We start from the raw sequence: 18,557 nt of genomic DNA, 5'->3' as shown, positions 1-18,557 counted from the left end.
CCCCCACGGAAGGGATATGATATGGCCCCCATACATCAGTGTGAACAATATTAAAAGCAGAAGTACTTCTTTTATTACTTGGTTTAAAAGACTGTCTACAATGCTTTCCTAACTGACAACTCTCACACTCCAAAGTAGATAATTGAACAGACTTGAACAACTTTGGGAAAAGACATTTCAAAGAACTAAAAAAAGATGTCACAAGCGATTGTGCCAAAGCATAATCTGGTTCATTGACTCTGACCCACTACTACTGTTGCTGCTAACATGATGGCCCTGATATCTCGGGATCTCATCCAGAAGGTAGACTCTATTCACCTCATGACCACTCCTAATCATTTTCTTTGACTCTAGGTCCTAGAAAACACAATTATTAGGAAGAAAGGTCACAGAACAATTCGAATTTTTTGCAAGGAACTAACAGACAGTAAGTTGGTATGAAGTCTAGGGACATGTAAAATAGAAGACAGAGTTTTATCATTGGTCACTCTAACTCTCCCCTTCCCAACAATGGGCATATTGTGAACCATCTGTTGTAGAGACTTTGTCTCTACCAGAACACAACTGATAGGAACTTGAAAGGGTAGGGGCATTAGTCATGTGCTCAGATGCTCCTGAGTCTGTAATCTAGGGAGGTCCCTCCTTACCTGAAGTGGATGCAAGATTTGCAGTTGCATATGAGCTACCTGTATGTGCAAAGGAAGATGTGTAGTTGGCTCCTGCATTTTGATGTCTATCTGGAAGGCTAGAGCTAGGTGAATCTTTTTTACTCATAAGCTGTCCAAACCTCTCCAATTCTGTTCTCACTGCTGCTACTGCAATAGATTCCCAATCAGTTTGGGAAAGAGGGGCTGAGTAGTCTCTTATAATGGCTACATTTGCATTTCCCTTCTTGTTTCTTATCCGAGCAGGCATAAGATTTGGAATGAAGCTTCTAACAAGTGTCATTGGTATGCTTAGGCTTCTTGCAATAATCACACACCAAGTCCTTTTTATCTTCCCTTCTACTTTCACTACTCCCCTTGTCTCCATTCGGCTTATGTTTTGTTGTACCAACCATATCCGACTGGTCAATCCCAGGCTGTCTCAGCATTACATTTATCCCCCTCTCCTCTCTAGAGTCAAAGGCATAGGCCTGAGAGAATGTCACACCCTCCCTAGAAAGAATATGCTGCCTAGCAATGCCAAATTCATGGTTCAGCCCTACCAAGAACTCAAAAACCTTATTCCTCTCTACCGATCTGTGATAGGTTGTTGCATCATTTACACTTTCCCATACCACAATTTCTAAGTGATCTATTTCTTGCCATAGGGTTTTCATCATGGAGAAATACATAGCAAGAGGTTTTTCTCCTTATTTCATACTTATCACCTGATTTCTTAACTGATAGGTTTTGGCTTCATTTTGATTCTGAGAGTAGGTTTCAGTCACTCCATCCCAAATCTCCTTAGCAATATTAGCTCATAGGATTTTTTTTGCAATATGAGGTAACATAGAATTACACAGTGAGGACATTACCATGTAATTCTCCTGCAGCTTTCGAGAAGAGTTTGTATCAGGTTTCTTCTCCTCCCCAGTGAGATACCCTAATTTTCCACGGGCACCAATAGCCATTTTAGCTGATTGTGTGCCCACTCCAAATAATTTGTACCATCAAGTTTTACTATAGTAGTGATCCCATACCCAAAAGTATCACTACTACCTCCAACACCCAGTTCCACAGTACCGGTAGATTTCATCTCGGTATTCCAATTCTCCATCTTACTTCAAACAGTTCAACAGTATGAAAAAAAAAATAGATTGGAGACCTTCAAAAAATAATTTAATATCACACGCACAAAAACCAACCCTTCCGGAAGAAGAAAACCCTAACTGGAGGGAAATCTCTCTCCTTCCCACTCCTCCCAACGGAGAGAAAAGTGAATCGATCACTCCGAGAGGCTCAGAAAATTCCAAAAACCAAGCCGCCCTCTTTAGAAAATCAAAAGAAAACTAGCAATACCTGGGCGCCCAAGATTAGATAAAAAACAAAGAGTCCAACTTTTCTGGGACTCTTCCCCGTACTCCAGTTCTTCCTGATTTTGATGTCGAACAGTGGATCACCTTCCTGATGACTACAGCCCACCAAAAAATCCAAGAACTGGGCAATCTATAGCAGATCGATCAGCCCTTTACTACTCCATGCAGTCGGCTGATCTAGGGCTGCATGAGAATGCTTCAAGAAACCCTAGTCGATGCTCTGATACCAAGTAGAAAGCTTGCTGAATTAAAAAAATATATATATGAAATAAAAGGAGTTTCTTGAAGAAAGAAGGAAGAGAGAAGGAGAAGAAGAGAAGTTGAAAAGAAAGGAGAGCAATGATCTAGCCGCCACCTTTACTTATTATTTATATTAAAAATAATAGAGCAGTACAAAGACAACTATGCCCTTATAGGGCGGCAAGACATAAAACAGCATATATAAGACAGAAAAACATAATAAAATTTGGACTCACATAACTACTGTGGTCCCCACCTATCTAACAACTAACATAAAACATCTACTCATAAAAACATCATAAAACTGATTAATCTTCAACATATAGCATTGTTGCCCTTGTGCACCTCTATAGTATTCTCCCTCTTCACTTTGACCATCTAAAAGTAGATGGCTCAAACAATCTCCCCAAGCTCACCGGGGGTGTCCCACCTACATCCAAATAGGTAGAAGAACCAATTCCAAATACTACAAGGAAGAGAACAGGAAACAAGAATATGAAAGGCATTCTCACCATTTGACTTACATAAACAGCACCAATTTGGTGAAAGACATTGTAGAGAATATTAATGTGGTCCCCACCTTGTTTATGTTTGTTTATTTATGTTTAGTTTCAGTTGGTAGTTATTGGTAGTTATTTTTATTTCATTGTTTATGTAATCAGTAGGGGTAATTCAGGCTTTTCCCCCTATTTTTAATTATCAATATAAATTGCTATGGGGCGACAATCATAGTCAAGACCCACAATTCTTTTGACTTCTCCTCTTCGTCTTCTCCTTCTCTTATTCTCGAATATGTTCTTGTTTTTTGTGCATTATATCTAGGACTGATTACAGCCCTATTCGACAACTTGGTATCAGAACCAACCTAGGGCTTCTCATGTTAGTCTAATCAAGTTGAATACGTGAGAACTTCCTAGGGTTGGAAGTTCCAGCAGAGATAAGACCATCGGCTGATTCTTGGAGGTTGGAGGTGGCTAGAAGCATTATGTTTAACTCCAATGTGCCTATACAATTATGGAGAGATGTCATTCATACAGTTGTATATCTCATCAACCAAGTCCACTCACGGGTTCTGGACATGAAAGTTCCATTCACCCTCCTATATCCTGATAAAGAGTTGTTCATTATTCCCCTTAAGACCTTTGGATGTACTTGCTTTGTTCAGACCCGTGGACCTCATTGTTCTAAATTTGATCCTAAAGCCTCAAAATGCATTTTCCTTGGTTATGCACAAACTCAAAAGGGATATTGCTGCTATGAACCTACTTCTAAGAGGAGGTTTGTCTCTATGGATGTCACTTTCTTTGAGGATGTACCCTATTATCCTAGGGTGTCTTCTCAGGGGGAAAGTAGTGAGGTGGGGGTTCATTCATCAAAAATTTCATTACCTATCCCAATCACTAAAGAGGAGTGTAACGAGGAGGGTTGTCAAAGGTGTCGGGATTTGAGAGTTTATCATAGGCGGTGGAGGCAGGTTGATTTCGATCATCAACAGTCCAGGCCAGTTCCAATTCCTTCTGCAGATCCAGATCCAAGTACCACAGTTCATTCATCTTCCATTACAGATGAGATACCTCCCATTGTTGAGCCTCCACCTCCATTAGATGACCTTGATCTCCCCATTGCAATCCGTAAAGGGAAACGTCATTGTACCTCATATACGGCTCATTGTATTTCCTATTTCTTTTCTTATGATCATTTGTCTCCCTCTTACAAGTCCTTTTTGGCATCCATTGCTGCTATTCCCATTCCTAGAACAGTGGAGGAAGCCTTGTCAATCCCTAAGTGGAAAGATGCAATGAAGGTAGAAATGGATGCCCTTCTGAAGAACAATACATGGAAGCTAGTTGATCAACCTAAAGGGAAGAAACCAGTTGGGTGTAGATGGGTGTTTACAGTGAAGCATAATACTAATGGTTTCATTGAAAGGTATAAGCCCAAATTAGTTGCAAACGGATTTACTCAGACATATTGCATAGACTATTTGGAGACTTTTGCGCCAGTAGCAAAGATGAACACTATTAGGGTTTTATGATCTCTTGCAGCAAATTACTGATGGCCCTTATTTCAGATGGATGTTAAAAACACCTTCCTCAATGGTGGCTTGCAAGAAGAAGTGTACATGCAGTTGCCTCCTGGATTTTATAATGCAAAAACAGGAAATAAGGTTTGCCAACTGAATAAGGCCTTATATGAACTGAAACAGTCTCCTATAGCCTGGTTTTGATAGATTCAGACTAGCTCTTGAAAATTTTGGCTATGTATAAACGCAGTCAAATTACACTCTCTTTATTAAGAAAGTGGATACCTCTTTAACACTGCTAGCTGTATATGTTGATGATATTGTGGTGACAGGGAGTGATACCCATGAGATTGACTCTCTTAAGCAAGTCCTTCACCAAGAATTTGAGATCAAAGACATAGGAGAGATTTGATATTTCTTGGGTATTGAGGTAGCACGGTCTAAGCATGGGATTTTTGTTTCCCAAAGAAAGTATGTTCTTGATTTGTTGGAAGAAACAGGGAAACTAGGTGTTAAACCTGCTAACACACCTATTGAACAAAATCACAAGATCGGTGTTGAAGGTGGAGAGCCCCTTGAAGATAAAGTTATGTTCCAACGATTGGTTGGAAAACTTCTCTATCTTTGTCTCACACGACCAGACATCAGTTATGCAGTCAATGTTGTTAGCCAATATATGCATTCTCCTAGAACTACTCACATCTTGCAATTGAGAGGATATTGGCATATTTGAAGAGATGTCCAGGCAAAGGTATACTATTCAAAGATAATGGTCACATGAAAATAAAAGTCTACATAGATGTTAATTGGGTTGGATGTGTTGATGATAAGAGGTCTACCTCTGGGTATTGTGCCTTTGTAGAGGGCAATCTTGTTTCTTGGAGGAGTAAGAAAGGAAATGTTGTTACTCATTCCAGTGTTGAAGCTGAATATAGGTCAATGGCAAATGGTGTGGCTGATGTATTATGGTTGAAATCCCTATTTGAGGAGTTGGGTATCACTTATGAGAAGCCCCTAATGTTGTACTATGATAATCAGGCTGCTATTAACATAGCCCATAATCCGGTTTAGCACGACAGAACTAAGCATATTGAAGTGGACCAACACTTTATCAAAGAGAGAGTTACTTCACAAGAAGTGTGCCTTCCATATATCACCTCTAACATGCAACTTGCAGATCTCTTCACTAAGGCAGTTCCAAAGAAAAACTTAGATACAGACCTATGCAAGTTGGGAATGACAAACATCTATTCCCAACTTGAGGGAGAGTGTAGAGAACATTAACGTGGTCCCCACCTTGTTTATGTTTGTTTATTTACGTTTTGTTTCAGTCAATAGTTACTTTCAGTTGGTAGTTATTCTTATTTCATTGTTTATGTAATTAGTATAGGTAATTCAGGCTTTTCCTCCTATTTTTAATTACCAATATAAATTGTTGTGGGGCAACAATCAAAGTCAAGACCCACAATTCCTTTGACTTCTTTTTTTCTTCTCTTCTTCTTCTCTTATTCTCAAATCTGTTCTTCTTGTCTTTGTGCATTATATCTAGAACTGACTGCAGTCATATTCGATAATTGGCACCAACCAGGTCTTTTCCTCTGCATCAGATCACTAGTGTTAATTGCACTATGATAGACCTCCCAACAAAAGGCACCCACTTTGTGGGGGATAGGTCGATACCAAACTTCTTGTATAGGGATAGGTACCCCAAGTTGGGCAGGAGAAGACAAGGACTTGAAAAAGGAGGCACAGCTGAAAACTCTGAAAGGATGAAGAGCTCAAAGTCTAGTGTCTTGTTTAGAAGTGTCTAGAAACACCCCATCGAGCAGCTGGAGTAGAAAGGACAATGAACCCAATTCTGAGTCCCAAACATTTATGCAAAGTTTGGTGTGCCCCTATCCCCTGGGTTGATACAGGGAATGATAGGCAGGTTTGATCTCTCAGTCCCTCTAAGTCGTTCACCTATAAATCCTATTTCTCCTCCCTTGTGGCCACTTCTTCTCCCCATTCCTTTGTTTGGTGTGACCCTATCCCCCCAAAAGTCAGTGCCTTCTGTTGGGAAAATTACCATTGGTGCATCAACACAAGTTGAATGGTGAAAGTGTTTTCCACCTCTTAATCTCCTGTTCCTTTGTTTGTTGTGTTTGGGAATGATTTTGCTCTCTTTTTGGTTGCAGGTGGATCCCTCCTGTTAGTTTGGAAAGGCTCTTTAGCCCGTCCTTTCTGAGAAGCACAAAGAGAAGAGAGAGAATCTTACAGAAGTGTGCAAGGGCAGTGGTTGTGTAGACAGTACGGGAGGAGAGGAACTTAAGAATCTTTGAGGAAAGAGAAAGAAATAAGGAGGCAATCTTGGAAACTACAGCAAGTATAGCACACTAGGTGAAGACCTTGAAACTATTCTTCTCAAATTTTTCTGTGGAAGACTTTTTTCGAAATTGGGGGTTGATTGCCCTTTCTTCCTCTGGGAAACAAAAGATCCTGGAGGTTTGGTCTCCCCCAAGAGGTGGGTGGATCAAACTTAACTTTGATGGAGCAGTTTTGGCAATCCAGGACCCTTCGGAATTGGAGGAGTTATTAGAGATGGGAGTGGGAACATTTGTGGTTTGTTTCCGGGGCCTATTGATCAGGGTGATTCAGTGAGAGTTGAATTCAAAGATGCTGTTGTTGGGGTGCAAAAAGCTAAGGAAATGGGAATCACAAGGCTGATTGTAGAAGAGACTCAAAAATAATCATTGGTTGGTTGAAAAAAGAGTATTATGGCAATTCAGAAATGAACTCAGGCGGTTCAAGTTGTTGTCTGGACAAATGCAAGTTCATGTAAGATGGGTTAGGAGGTCCGCTAATGGGTTGGCAGGTGGGTTAGCTAAGCAAGGAGTAAATAGACAATCATTTGTTTTGGGCTCAATGTTAAAACGGCGGTGGGACTCTTTGTTGTAAAGGGATTTATTCCTAACAACTTCTTCCCGCATTCTCTTCTTTTTAAGTTTTAATAAAATTCAGAGTTTCTGATCAAAAAAATAAAATAAAATAAAATGTGTTATATGTGATAACATGAGTTCAGCAGCAAAAGAATATCTATTTCTTCTTCACTTTGTAAAGGTTAACCATGCCATACACAGATGCAATATAAACATCCACAAAGTGAACTTTCACTTTGTTCTTTTTCACCTTTACTTTCTATCTTAAATGTTATCATATAAAGCTATAGCTTTCTTTAGTTGTCATTTTTATATGAAATTGTTCTATTAAATACTTATTATATTAGTATTGTTTTTTAAAGTATTGAAATTAATATCTTTGAAATACTATTTTTGTAGATATGATGATTTGCCATGTTTTGAGAGGAAATGTAATATTCTTAATAAAGAGAAATGCTATTTTTTTAATTAATATGCATGCTGAATGGTATATAAAACTAGGGAACTAGGGAAATTATCAGCAAAAAATGATTAAGTTACTAATTGGAGGTAAACAATACAACAGCTTGAGGATCCATCCACCCGGAAATACATATTTCCAAATAACTAATTTACAATAGAGCCCAGAATAATTGCTGCCTCAAAACCCCTTGCTTTGCTAAAGTGCCGGCCATCCCATTAGCTGTCCTACGAATCCAATTGAAGGAAGCATTCAGGTCCCCTCCCAGACTGTCTATCTCCCTTGAGGCATGTCTGTAAACCCATGGAACATTGTGACTATAAGTGATCCAAGAAATAACCACTTTTGACTCACCTTCAACTTCCAGGTTTCTGAAAGTGGATTGCATAGCACATTTTAAGCCCTGTAACAGCGCCATCAGCTCAGCCTTTAGAGAGTCCCCTTCTCCTATGGGTCCTGAATACATAGCCAGCACTTTAATTGAGGAGTCTCTAAACACACCATCAATACCTGCCATCCCCGGGTTTCCCATTGAATACTAGGAAAATTTTAGTTTTTTATTTTATACAATTTTCATCACCTAGGCGACTAGGTTAGGCACCCCACTATCACCCAAAATCACCTACATGCCTTGGCAACTATGGTTCCCTTACTAACAAACAGTTCAGTGGAAAAGTATGACATTATGATCTAATCTATGACAAGGTTAGCATATATAAAGAAGTACAACAAGAAAATAACAGGATTTTCCAAGGGCAATCCTCCCTCCTAGGGCACATGTGAAATCCTCCCACAGGCATGGCAGATCTTTTTGAATCTATCTTTCTCCGACAACCAAAGTAAAGAGGAAGGGTGATATGGAGAACAACTGAGGGCAGCAATTATTTGGGCAGTGTGGGAAGTAGGGGTGGATTTGAGCCGAGCCGAACCGAATACTTGGCTATTCGAGCTCGGCTCGCTGAAACTATGTTAGGCTCGAGCTTGAGCTCAATCTTGATTCGAGCTAGAAATTTGAGCTCGAGCCCGGCTCGGTTCAAAGCTCGCAAGTTCAAGCTCGGCTCGACTCGAGCTCGACTGCAAGCCAAGTTCTTTTCTAAAAAATAAAAAATATGCATATAAAAATATTTTTTAATTTACATACAAAAATTAAGAATTATAAAAATTATTTATTATTATACATATAAAAATGTTTTTATTTTACATACAAAAAATAAGAATTATAAAAATTATTTACCATTATACATAAAAATAAAAATATTATATACAAAATATTATTATATAAAATAAAAATTATTTATTATATATATTTATATGTATATGTATATGTATGTATGTATGTATGTATGTATGTATATAAGAAAAAATTATTAATTTATTATACTAGGCTCACGAGCCGAGCTTCACTTGGCTCGAGCTCGGCTCGATTAGCAAATGAGCCTATATATCAAGCTCGAGCTCGAATAGCTCGTGAGAAGCTCGTCTCGTGGCCACCCCTAGTGGGAAGAGAGAAATAATAGGATTTTCCAAGGGTAAGAAAGAACAGCACTTGAACTCATAGAAGGGATTACCATCAAGGCTATACATTGGCTGAAATCATTGGATCTCTTCAAGGACTTCTCTATAGATGATATGTTTAGAGGTTGGAGCATTGTAGCGAGCTCTTCCTGCTCATATATTACCTTTCAAGAGGATTGGTCCCCTCCTTTGCATTTTGGTGTGAAGTTGAATTTTGATGGCCACTCTTTAGGTAATCCTAGCCCCTCTAGAATTAGGGTGTTTTTAGAAATGTGGATGGAAGAGTTCTGGCCCTTTTCTCTGGCCCAATAAGATTGGGTGACTCACTTAGAGTAGAAGTTTTGGTGCTCTTCCAGGGGCCCAAGTTGGTTAAACAATTGGGTTTTCAACAGTTAGAAGTGGAGGGAAATTCAAAATTGGTAGTAGGTTGGATGCAGCAAACAGTTTGGGCACTTGGTCCCTTATACAGCCTATAAGGGAGATATTAAACCTAACAAGGGAGCTTGAAGCGCATTTTAAATGGGCTAGGAGTTCAGCAAATGCAATGGTTGATACCTTAGAAAAGCAAGGAGTTAGTAGGGAAACTCTTTTCTAGGCGTGTTTGTAAGTTGTTTTTATTTTGAGGGGTCACCTTATCTATGAAGGTGACAATTGTACTAATTTTCCTTTAAGATTGATGAAAGTACCATTTCCCATCAAAAAAAAAAGAAATACAACAAGAAAATATATAACCCAAGAGGTGTAAGAACAACAACTTAGAAAAATATGGTTTTATAATCAATAACAAGGCTCATATATACTAAGTGCAAAAGAAACCATGTGTATTATACATTTGTAATGAATAGGTTTAAAATATTAAGGGTCTGTTTGGTTCACAGTCAGAATCAGAATTGGAATACTCTATTCTCATAGAGCTAAATATCCCTTGGAATGGGATTTCATTCCCAAGGGAGGGGGAGGGAATGGCCATTCCCTCAAATGGGGGAATGTCATTCCACTAGGAATGGGAATGGGATTCCGATTCTGCCCAACCAAACACTTGGAATCGGAATGGCTCATTCCGATTCCAGACCCCTATTCCCACAAACCAAATGGGACCCAAGATTTTTGTTAATAGTAATAGTAGTAATTATACCCTGTCCAATACATGTGTTGAAATGACAAATAGAACTAAGAATAAAAATAGCTATTTTTGAACAAAGTGGTATCAAGGATAGAGGGACGTTACCTAATTGCAGCTTTCAGAAATGATGAGCAACCCTCTACGCGTGTTTTTGCTGCCCCCAAAGCTTCAGAAAGCTTTTCCATGTCATCATCGGCCTCTAATTTTTGTGGCACAGAAATCTGTGGAAACATCTTGTAGATTTCCCTGATACGATCTAACATAAATGTTTTTAGTCATAATCTTGAAAATATAACTGTGAACAAAACAATGGGATTTACTAATCAAAAAAAAAAAAAAAGAACAATGAGATCAAAGGCAAAATGTAAATAAAACTGGTTAACAAAACTGATCACCTATACCATTAATGGTCTTCCTTCGAGCTTATTTGCAAGTCAATGACAGACTGGAACTTGAGTCACATGATCAAGAACAGTACATCCTAAGTTATTTTGTCCAACTCTAACCTCTCAGAGCAGAACTCATGAGATAATTAATAATGCAAGGCAAGAAATAATGGAGGCAAAATTTGACCCATTGTCAAATAGATGAAACCTAACATGATAGTATTGACCAGGGAAACACTTAAAGTTTCTGAACTCTTTTGCAAAAATGAGCCTCAGTGTTGCACAACAACCAATGAAAGTAAGCCATCAAAGAACAATGGCTCAAAATTTGCTACATCCATAATTAGCATAAGATATTTGTTCCAAGACAACACATTCAATAATGAGAACCATATAGCTAAATAATTTTGTCTATCAGTACCATATCGCTAAATAATAAATCTTCTAGTTCTAAATCATGATTGACAGTATGGTCTCAAGTTGGGTTGGCATCCTCAAACAGTTTTCTGGATTCAGGCTAGAGAATTTCAGAAATCATTGATCTCATCTTTGTCCAGTCCTTTGTGGTGTAATGGAAGAACTTTTTGTTATTATTGCTGTATGTCATTTGATCAGCTCATATGTATACCTGATGTTAAGGAATCCTGCCATCTGTTTTCAGTAATAAAATTCTGTTTACCATTTATCAAAAAAAAAAAATGGCATCTACTCTGAGCCAGTGTATGATAGAATGATACCATTAGAAACAGTAATTAGTCGCAAGCACAAGACCAATCCATAAATTAAACTGAAATAAATGGTTCACAAGAAAATGAAGAGCATTCCCCAAACCCAGGACTTGGGACCATTCATAGGTCAAAAGGAAGGGCAAGTCCAGGATGAGCAGGGTACTTACAAAATTTGGGCTAGCTCATTATAGGTCATGATATGATGCAAACAATACACATTTTGGGTTTTCATAGGAAAGAGAAACCAAAAAGAATCTATATATGAATCTTATATATGTATAAAAGGACATTACCCATGATGCTTCTCACCATCCATAGTCTTGGGAGGGGTAGACTGGATATGGACCTAACATTTTAGTCGGTCATGCATACATACATCATCTTCATCATCTAATCCTTGTCCCATCTATATGGGGTTGGCTACATGAATCCCATTCCACCATTCCATTCTATTCAAAGTTCAAACACATACATACATATATGCATGTATATGTGTGTGTATATATGTGTGTGTGTACATGTATGTATGCATATATAGTGAATGGATCAATGAATATAATCTTCTGCATCTACACTGGGTGTGATACCAAACTTATTTTGAAGGTACCGACCATTTTTAACCCCAATTTGCTGACTAGTAGAGGAAAACCTACCTGCTGATTCCATGGACTCATCCTAAAACCATATGTGGTCATCATCATCAGCCTTGTTCCAAGGTCAGCTATCCTAACATTCTCTTCAGTATGAAACAGAATCAGAACTCTTGGAACATTCCTAAGTCTGGTAAATGATGTATTGAACAGTACAGTCCACATGGGAGACTGTCCGGACTGGAAATGTATGCACAGACTGGCCTAGCCACCTGGGACTCACTCATGCAAGCAAATTAGTGAAATTTTGATCAGGCCTGCGTGGCACCATCTAGAACTGGGTTTTCCTTTCCAACTAAGACAATCTGGTAGCTATGTGTTCAAAACATGGAGTATGAACATAGCTCACAATTCATCTGTGTTCAAAACATGGAGAGTCATGCCATATAAGCTTGTCAAGGTCATTATCTTGGTCACTATGAATGAATCTTGTACTTCATGATTAAGTTACATCGCTGTAGGTGACAGAACCTCCCTATACATCCTTTTTATTTTGAAACTGTAAAGTATGGACATACCATCCACTTTAAACATAGGAATCATTTAATTTATATGTTTATACTTCTTTAACCAGCGGATCTCTTTCTCAAACTACTAGCTGATAATTGTTACCGTCTATAAGAAATTAGGGCAGTTAGCAGGTGCAATAATACATGAGAAGTTTTTTTTTAACATGAGAAGTATTGAAATATGTTCATGCCACTGCTCAATTTATTTATCCTAGTAAATCTGGAATAAAAGGTAGAGCAAATACGTGTGAACAATCATGCAACAACAACAATAAAGAAAGAAAGGGAAAAAAGAACTGACCAAGAGTTTCCTCATTACAAGGAAATTTCCCTTTAACAAGGGTCTCCACAAATAGTACAGCAAGCTCGGCACCGCAAGTAACCTGTGAAAATCAAAGTACCAGTGATTCATTATATCAAAAAGATACCTTCTCTCCAAAAAATCAGGCAAGCAATTTGACATCAATATTGATTACTGCATATGGAGAAGATTCACACACACACAAAAAAAAAAAAATAAAAAGAAAAATACAAGTTAGCTTTACTTAGATATGAACTTTGAAAGAATATGACCTGCCCAAGCTTCAGTTGGATGCAAGCACCTGATTGAAGGATATCCAATGCTTCAGCATATCTCTCAGCAGATACATATCTGTAATCAAGTATAACATTCTCATCAGTAGACATGCCTAAATTCCTTAAAAGAAGGTTCAACACATGGTCCCTGCTAGCACCCTAATTTGCATGTTCAGAAAATCTTCTAATTGGAAGCCCCAACTTGACAAATGGAGTAACAATACCAGGGCCATAAAAGGCCTTCAAATGGGCCTAAATTTATCCTGCCAACATTACCAATGGAACAGGGGCGAAAGAAAAGGATAAGGTGTTAAACATAGACACTGCCAACAATTTTAAAGTATAGTAAAAGAGATTGCCAACAGTTTTAAACTTGGAATAGGAAAAAAATTGCCAGCATGCATTCTTGAAATCTCTCAGATTTAAAAGAAAAAAAAAGGATCATATTAACTGCATTGGTAAGGTCTAGGAAATAGGACCAAGGTGTCACCTAGGCACTGGGAAACTAGGTGCTCTTGGTTGGGCGCCCCACCTGAAAAACTTGACTTATAGAAACAACTAAGGCACGCAAAAATAATGTTTCCCAGGTTACTTGGGGACTTGACAAAGATGGAATATCCAGCATTGACATATAAACAATTATCAAATGAACCAATTTGCCTCAAAAATATTACGCAACACTGTTGTGATTGAAATAGCGATTAGGGATGCCAGTACTGCATTGAACTTGAAATTAGTACACTATTATTACTTAGCCAAAATATTTTAATAAAATCAGATACATGTTAATGAGAGAGGAAATTTAACCTGAGAAAACAGAGAAATAATCATTGCAAGTTAAAGAAGGGATAATGCATATACCTTGCACTAAAAGACTTGTACATCTGTTGGGCACCATAGTGGTTGCCATCGTTTATGGTTTTCCCTAGCTTCTCTATAGTCTGCATTTTAACGGCAAAAGCAGCTCAAGACAATTAGAATAAAGAATGTATAGCAAGCCAGCTATAGTTCAGCATCTTCCCTGTCAAGTCTGCGATGCAAACTACAATCATATAAAAGAACATGCACAAACAACAGAAAATTAGATGTATTAACCATTATGCTCAAAACGTCGAGTAGTCATAGCCCAGGCACCAGATTATCGACGTTTCCTCGTAGATGACTAATCAACCAGAAAAAGAATGCGTTCAATTTCTCTCAAATAAAATTGTTCGTACAAGCTCAGATTTTGCTGTTTTTTACAATCTCTAAGTTCCAAGAGATTTTCAGGATTCGTTAATCCATGAACATATCTGAAACTTTTTTGGGTAGAAGAACATATTTGAAATTCATGATCCCATTTTCGAGATATCAACTTCTCGAACTAAATTAGGGTTCTTTTTCTCGTGAAGAAACGATAACAAAGTACGGGCATTACGGATGTAGATCGATCAATTATTCTAACCATGAACCGAGTTTAATCTTTTGCAATCATGAAAACTTCTTATTTTGCAGTTAAAACAGAAATTGTAACTAATTAACAGGTGGTTAAGCCATTTAATTACCTCCTCGGCGGGAGGCAACGCGCCTCTTTTAGGTCTCTCTCTCGCCATGGTCGCTCCTAAGTCCTGACAAAGATTGCTTTTACGCCCAGACGAGGTTTGGCCTGAACAGAGTTCTGAAGAGCGAATTTTGTGCCGCTTACGATTTATATCACCCTGCCTGAAGCTGTGAAACGAGTACAATAGGAGTTCGGTTGCACACGTGGCTACATGGATTCCCCACCCGAACGAGTTGGGATCTCCTCCCAACAAAAACTGTCCCAAGTCCCAACATTATGATTATTGATTCCAATTATGATCTGCTCTTTACACACATGGCGCCTCACACCGACTTCACTGACACATCCCACGATGTACTGAAAACATATTTCGTATTTATGTGTTATTATTTACGAAAGATGTTCTTAATAAACCGTGGGATGTGGCTGTGAGTTCGTTGTAAGGCGCCTTTGTTAAGAGCAGATCCCAATTCTCCAAGTATCGCGTTATATGGGTTTAAAGCCACCCTGTGAGAATTCAGTTGGACGTTCTCGCTCCGAGTCCGGATCTGCTACCCGTCGGGAACATCTCAGTTGTCATTCGTAAAGGGAGATGTTCCCTACGTGCGGCTGTAATATCTTTTACGTACGTATGGATTGCGCCTTTATGGGTAATAGTCATAGCAGATCCGAGCTTCACGCTCCTGGCCCTGTCCATGGTCAATGGAGCCTTCTCCGTGTCAATGGATCCTGGGTCGATCCAAATGTACCTCAATTAAACCCGAACCAACTAAATGGGATAGAACCATCTAACGATTCTAAAAACCGAAAATCCGGTTAAGAAGATACATGAAAAATTAATGATATGGATTTGGTTCGATTAAGAAATCTGAAAAACCAGTGATTAATTGAATCAAATTACATATATATACATATATATATATATATATATGTATATATATGTATATTATTTATAATAAAATATATATTATATTGTGTATAATTTAATATACTATATATATTTATATTATATATTATATATTATATATTTATTTATGATATACACTATAAATATAAAAAACAAAAAAAAAATCAAGAACCAAACTGGTCGATCAATTAATTCATTGATTCAGTTCAAGACAATGTATAAACTGAAGGGAACGGTTAGACTTCAAAAAATGCCCACGCACCCCTAGCTATATACATAATTTTCAATGTCACCGTGTCATTATAGTATTTTTTGAATGTTTACAATTTTTTTTCATTGCGAGTATCTATCACCTACCTCCAACACCCCCCCCCCCCAAAAAAAAAAGTAAAAATTAACATATATTAGTTTTAATCTTCATTCAAAATATAACATGCTTCTCCTTGTCACTAACATATTCTCATATACATAAATCAAATAACTTGATATATCATAAATTTATATTATATATAACAGATACTTGTATTAGTTTTGGTGTAGGTTATAAAACTTCATTTTGATTATATATAATATCAACTTATATCTTTACCCTTATTTGCATATATTCATAAATACATATTATATGTGTATGTGTACATGCACAATACATTAGACTCGGCCACGAGGGTTGAATTAATTTTGTCCAAGCATTAATCCCTTTTCTTTTGGATACAAGATGAAACAACAAAACACGAACTAAAAACAATCATTTTTTCAGGTATTGAGTAATCACACTTTCTAGCTAAGGAGGAGCAATGACATATTTGTGCCAATTTTGATAATGAGCACAAAGGGCAAGAAAATGATGAGCAATTTAATTAGCGGACTTGTTAATCCATTAAAAGGTGCATGAAGAATCTCTTCTCACCATAGTCTTGATGTCAAAGATTACTGGGAAGAGTTGAGACTGAATTCCGAATAGTTAATGTCTTCCCACAATTCATTTGAACCCATTTTTGTTATAACATTCTTTGATCCATAGCTCAAGACTTCAAACCAAACCCTTTGTAAAGCTAGAGCTTCAAAAGTCATCATGAGGAGGGATAAACCTATGATCCAAACATTGTTTTCGATGCTCATTACGAAGACTTAATAGCAAAACCAATGGAAGCTCTTCTTGATCGAGCAAGCATAGAATGGGACATTTGAATTTATTTTAACCAATCCTCTAGAGGCGTTTCCCCTATGGGCAATATTGTCACTTTGCATGCCTCAGAGGGGCCCCCCCTAGAATTTCACCCTTGGCCTTATTGGCAAGTTACTCTTAGGGGACATTCGTTTTTTGGATTTTGAAAAGGGAGGGGGGGGGGAATCTGGTCAATGGGATTTTGGTTTCTATTGACTAAGAATCCCTTGTTCTTTTTTAGATTAATGTAGGGATTAGGGAAAGTTTATTTTCCTATAAGTGATACCATCTTCTAGGTGGGTAAATAATTTTTCCACCTACGGAAAATGTTTCCAACACTTGAATGGGGCAAAAATGCCCCTTCTAATAATGAATTTTTATGGTTAAAATGGTCATTTTCTCTTTACTTGAGAAATAAAAGAACATGAATAAATACATTTACCTGGGTAAGTGTTTCTGAAAAAAAAAAAAAAAAAACTTATCCAAATAATTGTATTTATCTGAATAAATAACTCACCAATTTAATGACTCTGCCTTCATTGCACCCTAATGTGGGAAGCCATTACAAAGAGCTAGCTCATAACAAAGTCAATAATGAGACATCGCCTATAAATAAGGGTCAACAGCCACAAGTACCTTTTCTCATTCTCCCTAATTCTCATCCATTCTCTTGTTCTTGTCTCATCTTGCCACGTTGGCTCTTTGGTCACCTGGACTAACTTAATTATTAGATTCCTCGATCGCCCCTATACTACATCCCAGGGCCTCCGATGCCTTTTTATGTTGATTGGAGGTACCTACGGCCATATCGCATCATAAGTTCCAAATTACCCTCGCTACAATCTTCCGTAGCATCACGGACATTGAAAATAATGTGGCTAAGGGATTCCAACAAGTTGTTGCACCTTGACAAATATCTAAGGATTATAAGCGTCATTTTTTCAATTTAACAATATTTGGTAATGTATTACAAGTATGCAGCAACCTTTCCAATTGAAGAATTGAATATTGAGAATAACTCCCACCTTCCAGAGCTGCTTCCAATGGGATTGATTTAAAATGGTGCCTTGCTCTTGAAAGGAGCTTTGCAAGGCAAAATGTTCATGGAAAGAGATCACCTTGCGTGGGATTAGATTAAGGCATCAACCATTGCTAAAGTTGTACCTTGGGTTGTCGAATTTGAGGAATTTAAATTGCATTATGATTGGGTTAGGGCTCAATCCATTGAAATTAAAAAAAAAAAAACCCAACCAAACCCAAGTTGCAACCTCCAACCCTCGTCCAATCCAACTTATTCAAATTAATCCATCCTAAATTGCATTGTGTATCATTTGTTGAACCGTTCATGAATAAATTTATTTCTCTTATTACACCTATACGAATAAAACTACAGGTTGATTTAAAAATTGTACTTTAGACGAAGTTCTAAGATGTTTTTCATGTTCATTGAGGTTCAGTTTGTAGGGAGTACAAATATAAATATATAGAGTGCAAACCTGTGTATTTTATATTATTTTATATATTTATACTATACATATTTGTATTTGTACTCTTTTCAAATTGAGTATTAGACTGCATTTGGTTTTAATGTAAATCTGAACTATTGCAAATTTGCATTCCACTTCGGATTTACATTTGTTTGGTAAGAATTCCAAAATACACCGATTTTCAATGCAAAAATGTGTATAGACCAAGATTCGCTTCGAAAATAGGTGAAAATATTGCTTTATAAAAATCAAAGATCGATAAAATTTGACCACAATCATTAGTCGAAATAAATAAGCATAGCCATTGCAT

At 37.5% G+C, this 18,557-nt stretch overlaps 1 protein-coding gene across 2 annotated transcripts in view; it reads right to left on the bottom strand.

Annotated features, from left to right (window-relative positions):
- Nucleotides 1-15,123, bottom strand: part of LOC148868583 (golgi-to-ER traffic-like protein) — a 45,409-nt gene extending 30,286 nt beyond the window's left edge. The window contains exons 1-5 of one of the 2 annotated variants that reach the window (XM_088969979.1): nucleotides 14,693-15,123; nucleotides 14,010-14,089; nucleotides 13,146-13,224; nucleotides 12,874-12,955; nucleotides 10,405-10,555 (exon numbers count right to left, since the gene is read on the bottom strand). In XM_088969979.1, coding sequence (XP_088826105.1) covers nucleotides 10,405-10,555; nucleotides 12,874-12,955; nucleotides 13,146-13,224; nucleotides 14,010-14,089; nucleotides 14,693-14,740 — 440 coding nt within the window. In that variant the 5' untranslated portion in view covers nucleotides 14,741-15,123. The remainder of the gene's footprint in view (nucleotides 1-10,404; nucleotides 10,556-12,873; nucleotides 12,956-13,145; nucleotides 13,225-14,009; nucleotides 14,090-14,692) is intronic. The other variant, XM_088969980.1, reaches the window with a different exon arrangement.
- Nucleotides 15,124-18,557: the final 3,434 nt, after the last annotated feature.

Source organism: Nelumbo lutea, chromosome 2 (genome assembly GCF_056320005.1).
Source record: "Nelumbo lutea isolate HS-2025 chromosome 2, American lotus-T2T, whole genome shotgun sequence".
Classification (NCBI taxonomy): Eukaryota; Viridiplantae; Streptophyta; class Magnoliopsida; order Proteales; family Nelumbonaceae; genus Nelumbo; species Nelumbo lutea.
Note: the sequence above shows the minus strand (reverse complement) of the source record. Positions and strands in the feature narration are given on the sequence as shown.